At 40.8% G+C, this 22621-nt stretch overlaps 1 protein-coding gene across 1 annotated transcript in view; it reads left to right on the plus strand.

Moving 5' to 3' along the window:
• Positions 1-11583, plus strand: part of CycE (cyclin E) — a 185727-nt gene extending 174144 nt beyond the window's left edge. The window contains exon 6 of the mRNA XM_067765908.1: positions 7249-11583. Coding sequence (XP_067622009.1) covers positions 7249-7515 — 267 coding nt within the window. The 3' untranslated portion in view covers positions 7516-11583. The remainder of the gene's footprint in view (positions 1-7248) is intronic.
• Positions 11584-22621: the final 11038 nt, after the last annotated feature.

Below are 22621 nucleotides of genomic sequence, written 5' to 3' on the forward strand. Positions count from 1 at the left end.
TATCGGACGATAAGACTCTCCTATGTTAGCTGGTTTCCCAGGCTTTTGTAGCGGGACCACGTTGGCCATTTTCCATTTTTCGGGTATGACAAAGGTGGAAAGAGACAGGTTGAAAACATGTGCTAAGTATTTGAAACCCTCTTTCCCTAGGCTTTTAAGCATCGGCATGGCTATGCCGTCTGGGCCCACTGCTTTGGATGGTTTAGCGTGACCAATGGCCGCGATGGTAATTGGAGACGCGCTGAATTTATGTTTATGTGCGTGTCTGTTGGCCCTCCGTCTATCTTTGTCGACCGTAGAATGCATTACATATTGACGGTAGAAAGTGCTTGCGCATTTTTTCGAGTCCGACAGTACTTTATCGCCGAAGGCGATGGAAACTTTGTCGCTTCCCAAGGCAGTCGGTTCTATGTACCGGAGCGACTCGGGATTTTTCCCGACCAAGGACTGTCATTTCAGTGTGACCCCATCTAATTTGTTTCGTCCCTCCCACAAATTGTCATTCTCCCAGCAGCTCCTTGCAGCGGGACTGCTCCATATTCTCTTGCTCCGGGAAGGTATCGAATCCAATCCGGGTCTGTCTCCTGACCGCGGTCCTGAGAAATGGTATTGCTGCATCTGCCGGAAAAGAATATTTTTAGGACGCTCATACTCTGTTCAGTGTGCCTCGTGTAAGGGATGGTTGCATCGGACAGGTTGTTCTGGGCTTGATCCCAAAACCCGACGTCCACGTAACTTTTATATATCTTTTGTGGCTCCTTGCTGTTCACGTCCAAGGGCGTCCCGTAGTCTACGCCTTAGCGCTCCCCACTACCTTCCAGCAGCCCCGCTGCTCAGCAAGCCACAACAAGTACCCGCTGCTGCTCGCGCCCCACGGCGCCAACAACTCAAACAGCTGATACCACTCATAACTACTACCTTCGTAGTAGAGTTGGTAGCAATGCTGAGCATCAGCCCCTGCCCCCGTCTTCTCCCCCCTCTTTTCCCGCAGCAATCGTGCAGGTCAGGGAAACAGACTCTTAGTCCCTACCTCCGTTTGCACCGTCTGCCAGCACAGAATATATAGGTTTGCGACATCCGCCCAATGCAGCTCCTGCCTTGGGTGGTGCCACTTTCCTAGATGTTCTGGTCTCCGCGACGGCAACCCCCCGACGGGTTTCATCGCGCCATGTTTCCAGGTCGCAAACCCAAATCATCCGGGTACCCCATTGCTTGCCCAAGGACGCCCAGTCCCAGGGCCACAACAGCAATTGCGTCCTGGCCTTCCACAACCCAGGCGCAGTCACCCGTCACTTACCCCCAGAGTGGCGATGTCTCCCCTTATGCACTTCAGAGTTCTGCAGTTAAACTGTAATGGACTAACTGGGAAGATTACGGAGATAGTCGATTTCATGAAGCGGCACAACATCCGCATTGCTGCGATTCAAGAGACTAAAATCACAGCAAGATCTGCATTGCAGACCTGCTCTGGATATAATGTCCACAGGAAAGACCGCGAGAGCGGAAATGGAGGCGGTCTCGCATTTATCATACACCACTCTGTGCAATATTATATATTTGATCCTGGCATCGACCACAGGGACAATGTCTTAGAACTTCAAGGCCTATCTGTCCGGTCAGGTGATGCAAACCTAGAAATCATCAACATTTACATCCCTCCTGCCACCTGTTGCCCCAGTAAATACCGCCCTAATATCAGGGCCTTACTCACTGGCAACAATCGCATTATCTTAGGCGATTTCAATGCCCATCATGATCTATGGCATTCAAACTTGCGGGCGGACAGTAGGGGTGAGATGTTGGCGGATCAAATAGAAGAAACGACGTTCTGCACAATAAACGGAGACGCCCCCACAATTATGGTAGGAAGCTGTCACAGCTCGCCAGATATCTCAATCGTGAGCGCAGAACTTGTAAACTGCGTCAACTGGCAGCCGATGGTAACATTGGCATCCGACCACCTGCCCATACTTATTTCGCTTGAGCGTACCGCCGACTTCATCGTCACTGAAAAACGCACTCTCATAAACTTCAAAAAAGGAAAGTGGGAAGAATATAAATCCTTTACAGACAGCCGCTTTGCTGCCCTCCCTATCCCGACTGATGCCCGCCAAGGGGAGCGTGCCTTCCGTAAGGTCATTAAATCCGCCTCGGCACATTTCATTCCCGCCGGGAGAATTCCCGAAATCCGGCCCTACTTCCCGGCGGAGGCCGCAAACTTAGCGAGAGAACGTGACCTTATAAGACAGCTTGATCCAGGCGACCCCCAAATAAGGGATATAAACCAACGCATCAGATTGCTTGTGGATGAACACAAGCGGGCGAAATGGGAAGAGCACCTAAGAGGTTGTAACCTCTCTACCGGTGTGGGTAAACTTTGGTCCACCGTAAAGTCCCTATCGAATCCGACTAAGCACAAAGACAAAGTTTCCATCGCCTTTGGCGACAAAGTGCTGTCGGACGCGAAAAAATGCGCGAGCGCTTTCTGCCGACAATATATAATGCATCCTACGGTCGACAAAGATAGACGGAGAGCCAATAGACACGCACATAAACACAAATTCAGCGCGTCACCAATCACCATCACCGCTAAAGAGGTTGAGGACGCCATTGGTCGTGCTAAACCATCCAAAGCAGTGGGCCCTGACGGCATAGCCATGCTGATGCTTAAAAGCCTAGGGAAAGAGGGTTTCAAATATTTAGCGCATGTCTTCAATCTGTCTCTTTCCACCTTTGTCATACCTGAGAAATGGAAAATGGCCAAGGTGGTCCCGCTACTAAAGCCTGGCAAACCAGATAACATAGGTGAGTCGTATCGTCCGATATCTCTCCTATCGCCAGTGGCAAAGACGCTTGAAGCCATTTTGCTCCCTTATTTCCAAGCAAATTTGCAGCTAGCCCCTCATCAGCATGGCTTCAGAAAACTCCATAGCACTACCACCGCGCTAAATGCCATTAGCACCCAGATAAATTGTGGTTTAAATCAATACCCGCACCATAGAACAGTACTCGTAGCGCTAGACCTATCAAAAGCTTTTGATACGGTCAACCATGGCTCGTTACTGCAGGACCTGGAAGGGTCTACCCTTCCCCCATGTCTTAAAAGGTGGACCGCAAATTATCTCGGTGGTCGGCAGGCATCAGTGCAATTTAGAAACGAAACATCAAAACCAAGGAGAATTAAACAAGGGGTGCCACAGGGTGGTGTCCTATCCCCACTTTTGTTTAATTTCTACATATCTAAGCTACCTTCACCACCGGAAGGAGTCACAATCGTTTCTTACGCCAATGACTTCACAATAATGGCCACAGGCCCAGGCCCAAAGATCGATACGCTATGCAATAAAATAAACGGCTACTTCCCTGATCTCTCCAGTTTTTTCGCCTCGCGAAACCTGGAATTATCACCGACCAAATCTTCCGCGACCTTATTTACAACATGGACGTCCCAAATGTCGACCATTTTGAACATCCACGTCGATGGCACTACGCTACCGACTGTCCTACACCCCAAAATCTTGGGTGTGACGTTTGATCAGGATCTACATTTTGGTGAGCACGCAGCCGCAATTGTTCCGAGAATTCAGAGCCGTAACAAAATCCTCAAATCCCTCGCTGGCAGTACTTGGGGAAAAGATAAAGAAACGCTCATGACTACATACAAAGCAATTAGCCAGCCGATTACGTGCTACGCGTCACCCATATGGTCGCCAAGCCTAAAAATCACCCACTGGAAGAAACTACAGGCCTGCCAAAATACTGCTCTCAGAATCGCCACGGGCTGTCTTCTTATGTCCCCAGAACACCATCTGCATAATGAGGCGAGAATACTCCCCACCAGGGAGAGAAATGAGATGCTGACCAAACAGTTCCTGTGGAATACCCAGAATCCTGGGCATCCCAACAGACATCTGATTGATGAACTAGCACCGCCTAGGGGCTTAAGGAGTAATCTCCTTAAGCATTTTGAGGAAATACGGCACCTGAGAACCCAGCCGTATGAAGTGAAAAAACACAAGCAGGTCCTTGGTGAACTCCATAAACAGGCGTCGGACCTTTATGCCAGGAATTGCCCGGTGAATCCAGTACTTAACGAAAATTATCCAAAACTCGCGGAAGAGGAACGCATACTCCCCAGGGAAACGCGTGTCACTCTTGCTCAACTTCGTTCTGGATACTGTAACAGGTTAAACCCTTACCTATCCAGAATCAACCCCGACAAAATGTATGCCCCGCTTGTAATGTGTCCCCACATGACACCAACCATCTCTTCAATTGTAATGTGGAACCAACGCCTCTAACACCCCTTTCCTTATGGTCCACCCCTGTTGAAACGGCAAGTTTCCTTGGACTCCCGTTAGAGGATATTGATGACAATTTGTGATCGGTCGCGGCTATTAGGTGGAGCGAGCATTGCTACAACAACAACAACAACAACATGGAAACTTTGTCATTGTGCTTAGACGGATTCGATAGGGACTTTACGGTGGACCAAAGTTTACCCACACCGGCAGAGAGGTTACAACCTCTAAGGTGCTCCTCCCATTTCTCCCCTTGTGTTCATCCACAAGCAATCTGATGCGTTGGTTTATATCCCTTATTTGGGGTCGCCTGGGTCGAGCTGTCTTATAAGGTCACGTTCTCTTGCTAAATTTGCGGCCTCCCCTTGGCGGGAATCAGTCGGGATTGGGAGGGCAGCAAAGAGGTTGTCTGTAAAAGATTTATATTCGTCCCACTTTCCTTTTTTAAAGTTTATGAAAGTGCGTTTTTCTGTAACGATGAAGTCGGCGGTACGCTCGAACGAAATAAGTATAGGCAGGTGGTCGGATGCCAATGTTACCATCGACTGCCAGTTGACGCAGTTTACGAGTTCTGCGCTCACGATTGAGATATCCGCCGAACTGTGACAGCTTCCTACCATACGAGTGGGGCGTCTCCGTTTATTGTGTAGAACGTCGTTTCTTCTATTTGATCCGCCAACATCTCACCCCTACTGTCCGCCCGCAAGTTTGAATGCCATAGATCGTGATGGGCATTAAAGTCGCTTAAGATAATGCGATTGTTGCCAGTGAGTAAGGCGCTAATATTAGGGTGGTATCCACTGGGGCAACAGGTGGCAGGAGGGATGTAGATGTTGATGATTTCTAGGTTTGCATCGCCTGACCGGACAGATAGGCCTTGACGTTCTAAGACATTGTCCCTGCGGTCGATGCCAGGATCAAATATATGATATTGCACAGAGTGGTGTATGATAAACGCGAGGCCGCCTCCATTTCCGCTCATGCGATCTTTTCTGTGGACATTATACCCAGAACAGGTTTGCAGTGTAGATCTTGCTGTGAGTTTAGTCTCTTGAATTGCAGCAATGCGGATGTTGTGCCGCTTCATGAAATCGACTATCTCCGTGATCTTCCCAGTTAGTCCATTACAATTTAACTGCAGAATTCTGAAGTGCATAGGGGGAGACGTCGCTACTCTGGGACTAAGTGACGGGTGACTACGCCTGGGTTGAGGAAGGCCAGGACGCAACTGCTGTTGTGGCCCTGGGACTGGGTGTCCTTGGGCAAGAATTGGGGTACCCAGTAGATTGGGGTTTGCGACCTGGCAACATGGCGCAATGAAACCCGTCGGGGGGTTGCCGTCGCGGAGACCAGAACATCTAGGAAAGTGGCACCGCCCAAGGTAGGAGCTGCATTGGGCGGATATGGCAAAAATATATATTCTGTGTTGGCAAACGGTGCAAACGGGGTTAGGGACTAAGAGTCTGTTTCCCTGACCTACACGATTGCTGTCGGAAAAGAGGGGGGGGGGGGGGGGGAGAAGACGGGGGCAGGGGCTGATGCTCATCATTGCTACAGACTCGACTACGGAGATAGTAGTTATGAGTGGTAGCAGCTGTTTGAGTTGTGGGCGCCGCGTGGCGCGAGCAGCAGCGAGTACTAGTTGTGGCTTGCTGAGCAGCTGGGCTGCTGGAAGGTATTGGGGAGCGCTAAGGCGTAGACTACGGGACGCCCTTGGACGTGAACAGCAAGGAGCCACAAAAGATTTATAAAAGTTACGTGGACGTCGGGTTTTGGGATCAAGCCCAGAACAACCTGTCCGATGCAACCATCCCTTACACGAGGCACACTGAACAGAGTATGAGCGTCCTAAAAATATTCTTTTCCGGAAGATGCAACAATACCATATCTCAGGACCGCGGTCAGGATACAGACCCGGATTGGATTCGATACCTTCCCGGAGCAAGAGAATATGGAGCACTCCCGCTGCAAGGAGCTGCTGGGAGGATGAAAATTTGTGGGAGGTACGCAACAAATTAAATGGGGTTACACTGAAATGACAGTCCTTGGTCGGGAAAAATCCCGAGTCGCTCCGGTACATAGAACCGACTGCCTTGGGAAGCGACATCTCTCCCCTGTTTGTTGTTTGCTTGCAGGTTGCAATGCCACAGTACGTGATGGGCATTGAAATCACCCAAAATGATGCGATTTTCGCAAGTGAGGGTTGCACTGATTTTCATCACCTGACCGCACATGCGCTCGACGACAATGTCCCTGCGATCGGTGACGTGGTCAAATAGTTTGTATTACACAGAGTGATGTATGATGTAAGCGTGGCCGCCACCACTTCCTCTCGTGCGATCTTTTCTGTGGACGTTATTTTGTATTGTATTGTAGAAGGGATTTTGCGGTTAGTTTAGTCTCTTGTAGGGTGTGTGTCGAATTCATGGGGTTGTGTAGTACAAGCCAGCGCAATTTGCAGCTTCTCCAACCCATTTTTAAACCTCACCTACCCGTGGACAATCTTGTTTATTTAGCAGGCGAGGCTCTGGCGACCCCGAAATCCACATAGATCCAGGGGGTGGGAGGGCGGTATGGCTTTGAAGGTCGCATGTGGTCATAACAAATCGTTCCCGAGATGGGTGGGCTTGGTACCGGAACGTACCGGATTTGCATCCGGCAAAGGACCATCAACGTCGATAATACTCCCAGGGGCCTTCGGGGAGTGTCCTTATCGCTACAACAATCTAGAGAGTTCAACATGTTCGATTTCCCAAAGTCTCCTTAAAACTGATTTGAATATTGTAATGAGTAACGACGATTTTTTTAAACAACCATGTGTGAGAAATGTAAAAACATTAAACTCGGCCTAAAATATCTTCGGAGGTTTCGCGCCTTGTATTTTATTTTAATATTATAAACTATATTTCCAATATTATTTTTAATACATATTTTCATCTTATTTAAGGATCGCGTTGCCCAATTGCAAGAACATGTTTTGGCAGCTAAAATCCGTACGGAGGCATCACCAGCTACAGGCTTATTATGTCCCGAGGGTCTCTTAACGCCTCCAGCGTCTAGTCGAAAGCCAATTGATGCAACAGACGTTGATGATGAGCATGAACCCGACTCTGTTGAACGGATAAAAACAACTGTTACATGCACCAATCCGATTGCCAATTGTAAGAGTTCAGATAATGATGTTAAACTCAGCTCAGAAGATGTACCAACATAAACTAAGTCTAATCAAGTAAATTATTTAAAATATTATACTATATATATATTTAAAAAAATATTACACGCTTATACGTATAGAAAAATTAAAATGTATTCTAGCCACTAATGTAGTTCAATATATAAAATAGAGGAATATTTTAAAATAATTATATTTAAGATATTCAAATACCATGTAAATAATAATAACTATTATATTTGTGCTAACTATAGTAAGGTAGCTTGTAATTTCTTAACTCGATAAAGATTTAGAAAACGTTTTTATAACAAGTAATTAATTGTGCCGTGTTTTTATGTGGTTTGGCAAAAAGGAGGATGTAACAAAAGTCGATCCACACTTAATTTATAGTATTCCAGTTAAAATGTACCTTTGCATTTCACCAAGGCATCGATTTTATTTTCGCATTCATCACCGTATGCTTTGAGTTTTCGGGGCTATATTTTGTGATCCGCGGCGGCTCTTTTGAAATAATTAAATAAATAACGTTCGTTTTGAGTATATCTCGCGGACTATAGGGAATATGAATATTTTGTAAAACTAGTTTTTTAAACACTATTTATATCTAAAGCTCATTGTATGAAAGAAAATTTTTTTGCCACCATAATACTGAAAATGTTATGGACGAAAATACCCTCAAAACTTAGTGATGCATTCCTCCTAAATAAATCTCTTGTTTTTTTTTGTTGACTCCTAAGAAAATGTTTAAGGATTTTTGAAAGGCTTTCTCCAAAAAAAATTTTGACATACTCATTTTGGTCCGTTTTGGTCAAGGCGAATCTATACAAGGTGATGGCAAAGCGAAGTCAGCAAATTTACCGTACCGGTCGTTTTCACCATATCCAGTTAAGTTATATTTTACCTGGAGGATAGCAGTCTATCAGATAGCTTCAATTGACATTTTCGTTTTCACCAACAGGGTGATCAACCTTCGGCTAAATCATTAATTGTGAATATTTTGTAGAACAAATCACAAAAATTTATTGTGAATACGCGAAAACTTGCAAAACAGCTGACTTTTGCTACAGCTACACTTTTTCCTAGCACTTAACTGAGACGCGAAGCTTCAGTTTGCATGGCGAAAACGAATACTTCGATAACTTATAGATAGGTGACTAACCAAATATGGTGGCCCTTAATGGGGTCCTTGAACATCCAAGTGTCAAAAGCCATCTCAAGTAAAGCCAGGACCGCTCGTTTTCGCGCAATATTTCGTTATGTCAAAAAATTTTTGCTTCAAAAGTTATTTTGCTTGTGTTGGTATTTACTGTTTATTTTACTAACATGCATAGCTAAGAACCAGATTAAAAAATATATATATATTTACAAAACTATAACTGAACAAAATGATTTATATTACGCTATCCGACGGATGCTTTGTGGACGAACCGACGGACCGTTTCGCGACAAAACATTACATTTATTTTAAACTCCTTTTAAATTTCTATAGAAATTGGCGGGACGAGTCCTACATACATGTTCCCTACAAGAATACTGACTATCATATGACTATCATCTGATTGTCAGCAATGTCAACCTAACGATCAGCGCCTCATACAAACTTTCTATCACAAACTTAAGGGGACTTGCGCAAATGTGATGTAAACACCTGTGTACGTGTGAGTTTTTGTCTCCTTCTTATACACCAACATGGCCTACTGATTAAGTATATAGCCGTACTGCTCACTCTCATTCCTTTTCCTGGATCAGTGCTGACACTCTAATTATCAAAAAGTGTCATAAATGATAGTTTACTGTAGATATCAGGTTTGACTGTTATACTATCATAAATGACCATTGTTATATTCCGCCAAAAATGAAACAATGCTGTTTGCTTTTTTTTTACTTTATATTTCATTACGTTTTTAATTTTGTACGTGATAAAAGCATAAATGTTTCTTATTTGTTTAAAATAAATAGTTTTATAAGAACTCGAGTTCAGAATGTTCAATTTAAATTCAGAAAATAACAAAACAACAGAAGAGCGCTTTCCTCATGCGGAAACACATTTAAAAATGAATCACCACTAACCACTATTATTTTTCGCGTATACATTTTTTGAGTGCGCCCCACACATTCCGACAGCTTTTGGTATTTTTTAATATTATTTTCGATTTTTTTTTCTTTTAGCATGGAGCTTTGAAATGCTCTCTTTTTCATTTTTTAAACTTATTTCTTATATGGTTTTCGTCGGTTGAAAATGGCGGAATTTAAAAAATAACAAAACAACCGTGATAATCATTTGATTGTCATATGACAGTCAGTAGTGACAACATATTAAATCGGATAAACTGTTCTCGCATACATAAAATTCCGTTGAGAATTATGTATCTGTCTCACATTTATTATATGGTTTTCGTCGGTTGAAAATGGCGGAATTTAAAAAATAACAAAACAACCGTGATAATCATTTGATTGTCATATGACAGTCAGTAGTGACAACATATTAAATCGGATAAACTGTTCTCGCATACATAAAATTCCGTTGAGAATTATGTATCTGTCTCACATTCATAATGGTATCTGCTGTACGTTCTTTTGTTCTGTACCAGGTGTCCGAAGCTTTCCCAGTTTGAGTCCTTTTTCATGATTATAGGCTGTCGTTGGGTACATGCGGACATGCGTGAGCGAACAAAGGAACATACATAAATTTGAGTATCAATGTTTACGTCATCGCAGGATCAGCATTGTCAATTACAAGTGTGTGTATTAGTAAAACTATCAGCGTTTTTTGTAGGGTTTTATGTCGTCGGAGAAGCTTTTCAAGGATGACTGAAATACATTCGGAGTGTTTCCAAATCACTGCTGAGGGGCGATCCCGCTTAGGAAAACTTTTTTCTTATTGAAAACCCTTTTTCTTAATTTCTTTTCCTGGGACTTGAACCCAGGATCTTCGGTGTGATAGGCCGATCACGCTGCTACCACACCACGGCGGCCGCCAGCATGTTAATAAATAAAATTTCAATGTCAAATTTGACTTACCGGTGCAATTTCCGTTTGCACTTATTGGTCATTTAAATTGTCACTTTGTACTCAAAACGCACGGGAAACGCGTTTGACATTGTATAACAAGCCGTTTTGATTGATATGACCAAGTTAGTGGTCAAATTTGCCCTAGTGAAAACCAAGCATCAGAGATCTTTGATTCTGAACACGAATCTATGGTCATAAATTTTCCTTGATATCTCGTTTTAGAGAAAATGGGATCGGAAACCCCAAAAGTGGTACAGTTTGAGCATGCTCCTTCTTTTTAATCTAAATAACTTTGTATCCAACTCTTTAAATGATTACGACTTAGGGTATATTTTCTGACATTTAAAGTTTTTATAAGATGTCAATTAATATATATTATTTTTCAAAAATAATATATATATACATACATATGTACATATAAATAATTTTATTAGGACTACAACTTTTAACTGTTAAATTTTAATGTCAGAGATATTACCTGTACCTTCTTTAAAATAGCTGATAACTAGGTAATAGAGATGCAGCCAGCAAAAGGAGCATGCTCGAATTTTACCATTTTTGTTGTTTCCGACGTCTACTCTAAAACGGGATGTAATAGAAGATTTTTGACCACAGATTCGTGTTCAACATCACAAATCCCTTAGAGAAAAATCGGTTTTGGGATATTTGCATAAAATGTACGGGGTAGAACTAGCTTCTGAAATACGAATAAATAATCTTATTTAGTTATAGATTTGTAAATATTTTATTGATACTCTCGTTCTTAGCGATGCATGTAAGTAACAAAAGCAGCAGTGGGAGCAATATAACTTTTGTTGTTAGCAGAGGAGAGTTTGAGGGAGATTTTTCGCGGTAACGAGCGATCCTGACTTTACTTGAAACGGATTTTAAAACTTTTGATATTCACGAACCTTAGCCCATTAACCGTATTTTTTATTTTTAAACCAATTAAAACTGAAACATAGGCTTGAGGTGATGAGTTTTATCAAATGCAACAATAAAATCGCTGCCTGAGTGCAAAGCATTCATTTCGTATGGTTACATTCAATAATTATAATATGATGCAAAGAAAACCAAATAAACTATGTAAAATTTAAAGTGTTGATTTTTTATTGCCTAAAATATCTTAGGTATATTAACTGACGTGCACATACAACGCAATACCACAATATATCAAAATAATTTTATTTTTATGGTCCGCGCTCAATTACAGGAGAGGTCGAAAACAAGATATACATATAAACATAGTTTTCTCTGGTGAAAAATAGCAACGCCAAATGGATTAAAAAAAAAAAAAAATAACCTTAAAGGCTCTACACATTCCGTTTTGCTGAGCTTTCGAAGTCCTTTGTACTTTATTTATTTACATATGTTATTTTTACTTAATTATACTGTTATTGCTTGAACACTATTAGAAAACATTTGAGCTTTATGAAATGCGCTTGAGATGGGATAATACATAGATCGCTAGGAATTGTTAGCTGAAGTTTGGCAAAACGTAGATGCATATGTACATAATTTATTTGGCTTAGCGATTTGTTGACCTTTCAAATTCATCTATCATGGCTATTTGCCATCACTGCGTTTTGACAAGAATTTGTCTGAAAATTTTAGTCGGCATCAGAACTTTACGTGCAACTTCAACTTTGACAATAAAGCTAAGGCATAGGAATTTCATGAAAGTTAACATAATAAATGCTTTGGCGCAAACACGTAACTAACAACTTCTAACTTTCGAAAACTTTGACATCTGCCGTATTTTATTATTCTTTTATTCGCAGTATTTTTTAAATTTTAAATAAACAGCAACAGACCAATGCCAAAACAACTAAAACTACTATAACCATGCATTGGAGCATGCAATTTTTAGTAGTGCAAAAATAGTACTTTAGCACTTCATTGTGTCATAGTTTTGTGGTACTGCCTTGGAAGCTCTATCCGACGTGGCTGTTACTAGAAACGCTAGAAACGAGAACAACATGCGTTTGCCCGTTTGTACTCTTTAATTAAGTACTTACATACAGCAGCAAATAGAAAAATAGAAGTGGCAATTATTATCAAAAAAACGTTTTCAGAAAAAATTTACGTAAATTTCGAACTATTTATTTGGAGTTCTCCCTTAAGGGGAATTCTTAAATTTTTTCGAAAGCGGTTTTAAGATCGATTTCCATAGTTTCGGTTACGTGTATATCGTAGACGATTTTCTTAAAATATCCAACTAAAAAGTTTAATTGATGAAATTTGATAAAAAATTGGCAATGCAATTTCTCTGTTCGCTGCTGTAAATATTTACGAAATCGTTTAACCCAATAACTTATTTTGCTTACATTTTTAAAGTTTTAGGGTTTTTACCTTATTTCCTTTGCCATAATGAACTTTTAATGAGAGCATGGCATCTTGCTAGGAGCTCTGTTACATGCATATATACACACAAATCTAACTAAAAAACATACAAAACCATTCCAATAATCACATTCATGCAAAAATCATCAAAAATTACTTTCTTCTACCTAGTTATGTATGTAATCCACATTTCACTGAGGCTTATAAAACTAATTTGCTCTCTTTTTATATCTAAAATTTAATTATCAGTTTTATCAAAAGCTAAAATCCAACTTACAAACCCTAATCTGCTTTCGAGTGCATATAAAAGATAAATTTAATGAATTCAATAGAAAATTTGGTATCTGTAATTCATTCACACATAGTACATAATATGTAAATACATATTAATTGATATTGGGTTTGTTCAGATATTTCAATTCTTAAGGAATTAAGCAAACGGAAAAGAATTTAAAATTTGTGCATTAAGTGTTTGCATGCAAATTAAACCACACACAATTATACATAATAATTTAACTAGTTTTAAGATATAACTCCTGTATATAGAAATTATAAGCTAAGCAAAAAAAACCTCTCTAATAATTAAACTCATGCTTAACGGTTAATCAGTACCAATATACATTTTTTTTGTTTATTTTAATTTTTTTAATTATTGTTGAAGAACATTTTTGTTTGCCTAAGGGACTAGAATATGCCACTATATTTACTTAAATACATATACATAAATTTTGAAAAAAAATTTTTAAATTGATTTCGTTGGGTTAAAACTATTTTAAATCTAGATATATATGTACATACACACATTTATTAAAATTTAATGATAGCTTAAGTAATCAACGAATACGCTTCTCGCATTTTAATGTTAAAAACAAAAAAAGGAATAGAAATAAAAATAAAGCAAAATAGCAACATGCATGTGTATTACTCTATCCCTCCATTGAAGGTTCGTTAGAATTGTGAGCAGTAAGCTAAGCGGCCGCAATGGTGAGGTGGTAGCGTGCTCCGCCCACCGCACCGAAGATACTGGGTTCAAGCCCCTGGCAAAACAACATCGAAAATTAAAAAAAAAAAAGTTTTTCTAAGCGAGGTTGCCCGTCGGGAGTGATTTGGCAAACACTCCGATTGTATTTCTGCCATTAAAAGCTTCTCAGTGCATTAAAAGCTTGCAGATGCCATTCGGAGTCCGCATAAAACAGGTAAGTCCCGACCTGCCAATTTGTAGGACATTTCTTAAGCTGGATACATTGGTGCTTTATCGGTAACCGTATCGGTAACCTTTTAACAGCTGATTCGACCAACCTTATGAGAATCAATGCAATCGATTATTGGTGCCGCTAAAGTCGTAACCGTATCGTAGCCAACCAATTGGGTTTTGGTTTACCGTCGCAACGATAAACAGCTGATTACGTTAGGGATACGGATACAGCGATACGACATACGGCACCAATGACTCCAGCTTTAGAGAAATTTTATCAATGAACGCTTTTTTACGCTTAGAAAATGGTCTCGCAGATTATTCAATCTGAGGCGTATACTTAAACTGAGGAATCATATAAGGAACTAGAAACCATACAACTATAATAAACAAATTTTTTGAAAAGCATGTGCCGTCGGTCCCATGGAAGACGTAATACAGTTCATGTTCAGTGGAAAACTAGCGCGTTTCAGTTGTTCTTGACGTCCTTTTCCTTGGAACAACTATCAGTTTCCTCTTACATTGGCCATCCTCACTATCCCATATTCGATACAGGCAACCGGATATCAATTGTAAACTGTTCCACTGTGCCCGATATGACTTCGCAATGGGACTCTGCTGACATCTCCACTCTATTTGGTCCTGCGTTTCGCTCGTAACATTGCATCAGCAATTCCATGGGTACTACCTTTTCGATGCTCAATGGAAGTCATAGCTTTGTAGTCGCTCGATCCACCGTGCCAATTGTCCTTCCGAATTACGGAACTGCTGGAGCCATTTCAACGCTGCGTGATCTGTCCTGACGCGGAATCGCTGCCCGTAGTAGGTACTTGTGAAAATGTTTAATGCACTCTGCCAATGCCAACAGCTCCTACCATGGTACGCAATAGTTCCTCTGATTTTCCAATTAATCGGCTGTGATAGGCAACTACCTTCTCCTCTCCATCGACCAGTTGTGAAAAAAACGCCTCCTATAGCACTGACATCTGTATCTAGAATAAACGTTGCTCCTGGAATCGGATATGCCAACATTGGGGCAGTGCACAAACGTTTGGAAAGCTACTTCTTGTAAGCTCATTTATGCTATGAGCAACGCTGGCAAAGTTTGGTACAAATCGGCGGTAATACATATGTGCAAAACCCTAGGAAACTGCTTAATTCATGCAAGGTCTGTGGTATTGGCCAATCCTTTACAGCTTCTATATTTTCATTCGCATTGCAGATACCCTCCGTTGTTACCTTGTGACCCAAATAACTTTCTTCCTTTTTAAACAGTGAACACTTTTTCAGACAAGCGCCAGCTATGTTCTTAAGATGTTCATCAGAGTTCTTTCGCAACAATATGATGTCGCAAGGCATAACCGCTAAAGACAATATCTGACTCTGAAGGCTGTCATCTCCTTGTCTTCGTCTTTCGCCTCCATTCAACAGTAGCCACCTTTCAAGTCCAGTGTGGAAAACCGCTTCGTCCAAGAAACCGAGTCCAGAGTATCATCAATTCTTGGCAAGGTTAGCTATCCTTTTTCGTGACGTCGTTCAACTTGCGGTACTCTACGCAAACCCCCAGTTTTCCGTCCTTATCCACAAGTACCACCGGTAAGTTCCATGAGTTCTTGTATGATTTGACTCACAACTTCACGCTTGGCCAGTGGAACACTACGAGGAGCTCGACGAATCGGTGGATTCTTTTCCACCAGCACTCGTTTACTGCTGTAGCTTTTCTCGTAGCCAAAATTAAGTGGCACATCCATGTTCTTAAAACACACCGTCTTGCTTTGCATGTCGATCTTGATGCCTTGGCCTATTTAGAAGTCCGCTCCAAGTATGATTTCATCAACAATCTCAGCCACTATACAATTGTGTAGTACCGTGACGATCCCAATTGCGACTTCAAATGCTGCTTCTCCGCGGACCTGGGTGGCCTCCCCAAAGGCAGCTCAATGCTTCCTGTGTTCGCTTCCGTATCGCCTTTCCAGAGCACCCATCAATGTTTCGTAGGTGTTTCGCTCTCCGTCTGGAATGGTCTGTAAGATCTCAGCAGTAGGCCCTCTGAACGCCACGAAAAATGCGACAACTTTATCTTCGGCATTCCAGTTGTTCGCTACTGAGGTCTTCTCAAATTGGAGCTTAAATACCTGGAAAGGAACAGAACCATCAAACGTTGGGGATTTAACCTTCAGAGAAGATTTTGAAGTGATTTGACGGTTCAATTGTAGCTCCTGAATCCAATCTTTCAAAGAATCGATCTCGGCCTCCTTTTTATCTTGTCGACCACTGACCCTTTAGTGTCTACACTTGTCAATGGATTCGGAGTCCCTATCTTCTCCATTTTGTAACTGGCTCTTCCACATCAGGATGAAAAGTGTGTTCATCAACGTCGATTACATAGCTTCTCGTAGTCGTGAGTGTAACTCGGATTTATTGCCAGTAGTATTGAATCCGCGGGCTTCCAACTTTCCAATTCCTTTTTGAACTGCTGCATCTTTAATTCACTCAACTTCGCCTGTCCTAATGTTCTTCGAAATCTTCACAATTTATTCAACAATTCCTCTTCTAGCACCATTTGTAACGAATTTTATGAATTCTTGATTCTTCTATCGAATAAATCACATAAATTTTCAATATAGCAAAGTGTTCTTTATTGACAACAGTACTTAGTAGTACCAGAGAATTTATACACAATGAGAAGGAGTTTTTGCTAGATTCCAACTTTTTTGCATGTGAACTCGTCTTGCACTTCACCACACACAATCCAATTTCAATGTTAACCAGTTGACAGCAGAAAATTCTCTGTCAACAGTTTCAGCTGGTGTTTAAATTCTCTGGATTTTCTCTTAAGATGATTTCTTTGTGGGAATATAGGTATTTAGTAGGATTAATTATATTTAAATTTTATTATTTGTAGCAATATATTTGCATGTTTTATGATTTAATATGAATTTGAATTTAATTAATATAATTTAGAAATTTTAAAAAAGGTAAAAAAGCTTAATTTCAATGGTAAATGGAGGGTTGAAAATGGCCTTGTGGCGTTGCAAATTCGTATATACGGTCTAAGTAGTAGATAAAACAACACAAAAATTATAGTACGTTTCGCGCACCTGTTAGGCACTCGTTTAAGGCTGCAAGTACTTCAGGTTCGAGCCTAAATAAAGCTTTTTTTTTTTTGTTTTTTTTTTTTTTGTTGGAAAATCCCATTAAAATATCGAATTATGAATTTTCGATAGGCAAAAGCCGAAAAGTCGATGTCATTTTGCTTATTATATTTGTTAGTTATATCATTTTTTCTGTAATGTGAAATAATATTTCAAGTATACAGTTTTATAGCCCTTTTAATTATACCCTAACAAAGTGCAAATGTCAAGTTCATAGAAAATTCTGCCGATTTTTGGCAATTTTTTCCGTTTTTGACTATTTCGCGTTTCAAATCTTTGATTACCTTATTCTGACCTGATAAACTGACCATGTATAATTACAAATACATTGCTAGAGTTGCGCTTTTTCGTTCATTTCAGAGATTCGGTTCTTTTGTTCTTTTTGTTCATCTGTTCCTTTTTTTCAAGCAAATTTGTTCACTGCCGCTCAGACCCACGAAAAAGTCAACAAGTATAGAGGGGGGTGTGTATGCAGCAATGCTTTGTGTAGGTATATTTAAATGTGTTATGAATAAATAATTTAATATATATACATATGTACAATTAACTTCAAAAAAAGTTACAAATTTCGGAAGATCGAGGAAGTTGAAAGAGTACAGGCACAAATTGTAAATATGAACATAAATGTAATAATTAGTTTCTTACAAAATATGTTTTTCATAAATATATACACACATATCGCATAAGTGGCATCATCGACATTCGTGCTCACTGTGAATTTCTACGTATGTATGTATGAATTTACAATGTTCGTGAACGAGAAGAGAGAAAGAATAACATTAGGTAAAACGAACTTAAAGAACAAATAGAACCGAAATCGAAGATCTAGTTCACTTATTCAGTTGAGAGACCCGGTCAATTGAACAAATTCAGAACTTCAGAGTTCAGTTCAGAGTTATGATGGCCTGGTGAATGGGCTCTTTTTCAAATTTTCTGCCTGTAGCGTATAAAAAGAAACTTTTTATTGATTTTTGATGGATTTTCAACCACCAAAGCAGAAGAAATACAAAAATAAATAATAAATCATGGAGTAGACGCGGTAGTCGAACTCAGAGTTTATAAAAGTTGTGCGCGCAGCATAAGGCACTTAACCATATACCATATGATTTCAAAAATAAGGTTTAGGCGTTAGGGAGGAAGAAGGAAAAATAAAATTGTATGCAGATGAGGAAGATGACAAGACAATATGGAAATGAGTAAATTCGATATTAATAAAATTGTATCAGATTGTATGCAAATGAGTAAGACGGTAACATGAATTGTCTGCAGGTGAGGAAGATGACACCATGGAAATTTGATATTCGAAAGTTAGTTGAAGATGGGGAATTTGTGGTAATATTATTCGAGCAGATGTGCTGTTCCCTTTTTCTGATGGCCTGGTAAAATCGACTGTTTTGGAAAAAATGGGCACCTTTCCTGATTCATGGTATTGAGATAGGACCAATATAATAAATAATAAAGCAACGAGCGGCATTTGAATCACAAGTTGAAAAAAGAAAAAATAAATTGATACAAGTGCTTTACACCTGCATACACCACCAGGAAAAATAAAATTGTATGCAGATGAGGAAGATGACAAGACAATATGGAAATGAGTAAATTCGATATTAATAAAATTGTATCAGATTGTATGCAAATGAGTAAGACGTAACATGAACTGTCTGCAGGTGAGGAAGATGACACCATGGAAATTCGATATTCGAAAGTTAGTTGAAGATGGGGAATTTGTGGTAATATTATTCGAGCAGATATGCTGTTCCCTTTTTCTGATGGCCTGGTAAAATCGACTGTTTTGGGAAAAATGGGCACCTTTCCTGATTCATGATATTGAGATAGGACCAATATAATAAATAATAAAGCAACGAGCGGCATTTGAACCACAAGTTGAAAAAAGAAAAAATAAATTGATACAAGTGCTTTACACCTGCACCAAACACCCTATTAAATAATTTCCTCCTAAGACCTTACTTAATGGGGTAAGTCAATTTACAATGAATCATCATAATTTATTTACAAAAAACCAGAGAATTAAAATTTCCAATATATTTGCTCTGATCAGAGAATTTTTTGGTAACAGACGAACAGAGAAAATCGTTAAGAGAATTTTCTGTTACGTCTTGCACCCTGTTAAGTTAACATGAATTTGGGGAATAGTGGTGAAGTGCAAGACGTGTCACATGCAAATGGATCGTAAGCAGTGGATGCCAAAAAGACTCCTTCTCATTGTGTATACATTCTCTGACAACAAATTAATCATTATGTCTGCACGCATACATGCGGGGCAACAGAGGGAGATACTGACAAGCGCATGTCATCATCAGCCCCTCACATATACACACGCATATGGATACAAATTGCAAATATACGTGTATATAGCTCGTAAACAAGCATCAGGTTCACGGAATTACTAGACCTTAGGAGAAATGGGTGAACGAGGAAACCGAAGAGTATAAAAGCGGCAGAGGCTGAGACATCAGAAATCAGTTTCATTTAAGCAAGCTATTGGTTGTGAAGTATCAGTGTTATTGTGAAGTACTTTAACCCTCTCATGCCCAATGTTGCTGTTAGATATATTAGCTTCGACAACGTTTATCGTTGTTAAATAAAAGAATACGATGTAACTTTATTAGTATACTCCAATACGTTATTTCAATTATTTTACTTGCACAAGAGCATGTGTGTTACGCAATATAGATAAGCACAAGCCAAAATCATAATCAAAACAACATTATACTGATGGATAACTACGAATGACAAGAGAATGATATAAAACAAAATCAATGTTAGTGTTGCCATCTTGCCATTGGTCGTGCTTAATTCTTAACATTTCCGCCCACCTCGTCCAATGTGGACGAAATAGGAGGGACATCTTGTATCCGCCCACCATGTGTACCGGTATTGTCAGTAGTGTCCGATTCAATTGGGAGTAAAACGAGTTTGGAGAGGGCTCGTTTTATCAATGACGATTTAGTACGTATTGTAGCCACGCGGACATTTCCATCATTTCCAGTATGCACGTTTTCAATTCGGCCTAAGAGCCATTGTGTAGGTGGTGCGCGTTCGTCGCGAATCAATACAAGATCCCCAATTTTTAAATTTGATCTAGTTTTCTGCCATTTGGTGTGGACCTGGAGATCATGTAGATACTCCGCGCTCCACCGCTTCCAAAAATCTTGCTGCATCTGTTGGAGCTGTTTCCATTTAGTCAGGCGGTTGTTTTTTACATCCAGAAGATTTGGCTCAAGAGTGGCTGTTAATGGACCACCAACCAAGAAATGTCCCGGGGTCAATGCCAAAAGATCTGAAGGGTCATCGGACATTGCAGATATCGGTCTAGAGTTTAGAACGGCTTCGATTTGCTTTAGGACGGTGTAAAACTCTTCGAATGTTAGCATTGTATCACCTATAACCCGACGAAGATGGTGTTTCATGCTCTTTATGCCCGCTTCCCAAATGCCACCAAAGTTTGGGGATCCTGGGGGTATAAAATGCCATGATACATTGTTCAGAGTCACCGAATGAGCCCCTGCTTCCATCTGAGCGCGAAATGCTACAAAATCTTCCTTGAGGACTGTGTTAGCACCGACAAATGTTGTTGCGCAGTCACTATAGATATCGGAGCTATATCCGCGTTGAGAGAAAAACCGTCGGAGCGCCGCTAAGAATGCGTCTGTAGACATATCACTAACTAATTCCAGGTGTATAGCACGCGTGCTTAGGCATACGAAAAGTGCCACGTATCCTTTGGAGCTGCGGCTGCCGCGTCCCTTAGTAGCTCGTATTTTAAAAGGTCCTCCATAGTCAAGTCCGCAGTGCTGAAAAGGGTGTGCTGGGTTACAACGACTTGAGGGCAAGTACCCCATTATCTGGTTGAGGCTCTGCGGTCTCTGGCGAATACATTTAACGCATCGATGTATGAACCTCTTTATAGATGATCGCGCATCGATTATCCAGTATCTTCTTCGTATAGCATGCATAGTTGCTTGGGTGCTCCCATGGAAAGTAGCTTCGTGCGCTTGTGCAATAAGTAAATTGCTAAGTTGGCTATCTTTAGGCAAGATGATGGGAAAGCGTTCAAAGTTAGGCAAATTAACATTTTTTAGTCTACCATTTAATCGTAGGAGACCATCATCATCTAGCATTGGATTGAGCTTTAACAGTTTGCTTTTCGCATTGATTCCTTGACCCTGCTGAAGACTGTATATTTCATTAGTAAAATGTTTATTCTGTATATACCTTATCCAAAATCTCAAGGCCGTAGCTCGCTCTGTCGCAGTACAATATTTTGTGTTTTCATGAGACCTCTTCAGGGCGGCATGTATAAAACGCTGACACCAAGCAGTGACAGCTACAAGTTTTTGAATACTCGAGTACTTCTTAAGAATCCAATCGTCGGACTGATGGTTCCTGATGCAAGCATCGTCGTCACCGGTCACTTTGGAGGTTGCTGGCTCAACAACTATGTTCGTAGGCCAATATCTTTCGTCTTTCTGCAGCCATGTGGGGCCCGCCCACCATGTGGCAAGGCTTTCCAGTTGCGACGGAAAAACGCCGCGGGAGGCAGCGTCGGCAGGATTGCAGTTCGTGGGCACATAACGCCACTTGTCGATGTCAGTTAGCTCTTGAATCTTTGTTATCCTATTAGCAATGTATTGTTTATGCTGTCCGGGGTTGGAACGGATCCAACTAAGTGCTGTTTTCGAATCGCACCAACACCATATATTTTTAGATTTAAGCGGTAATGTTGACATGATTTTTGTGAGTAAGATACTTGCTAGTACTGCCCCGTTCAACTCCAAACATGGTATGGTTCGTTTTTTTAATGGCGCTACCTTTGTTTTAGCCATTAGAATTGACACTTTTATTTCACCACTAATTTGCCTTACCCGCAGATACGCGACCGCTGCGAAAGCTGCTGTTGATGCGTCGCAGAATACGTGAAGCTGCACCTCTTCTGAATTTTCCATCGTGAAGAGCCATCTAGGAACTTTAACATTTTCTATCAGCGGCATTTCGTTGCGGAATTTTATCCACTGACTTTGATGAGGTTCAGGTATTGGAACATCCCAGATACATCCTGTGCGCCAAAGATCTTGGCACATACGCTTCCCTGTAATAATTACCGGCGCCAGCAAGCAAGCAGGATCATAGATCCTTGCGACGTCGGAAAGCTGCTGTCGTTTAGTGATTGCTGAGGAAACTGAGCTTACATTTACTTTGTAGCCAATAAAGTCTTCATGGCAGGACCAAAATACTCCCAGTGCCTTAGTGTCTTTGTCTAAGCTCAGATCGCAAGTTTGGTTGGGACTAATTTTTTGTATTTTTTGAAGAAATTTGTCAGAATTTGAATTCCATTTACGCAGTGTTAATCCGCCGCGCTGCAGTAACCACTGTAGTTGTTGTTGTAGTTCAATGGCCTTCCCGACAGAGTCAGCCCCGCATA

This window comes from Eurosta solidaginis, chromosome 2, assembly GCF_040869045.1.
Source record: "Eurosta solidaginis isolate ZX-2024a chromosome 2, ASM4086904v1, whole genome shotgun sequence".
Lineage (NCBI taxonomy): Eukaryota > Metazoa > Arthropoda > Insecta > Diptera > Tephritidae > Eurosta > Eurosta solidaginis.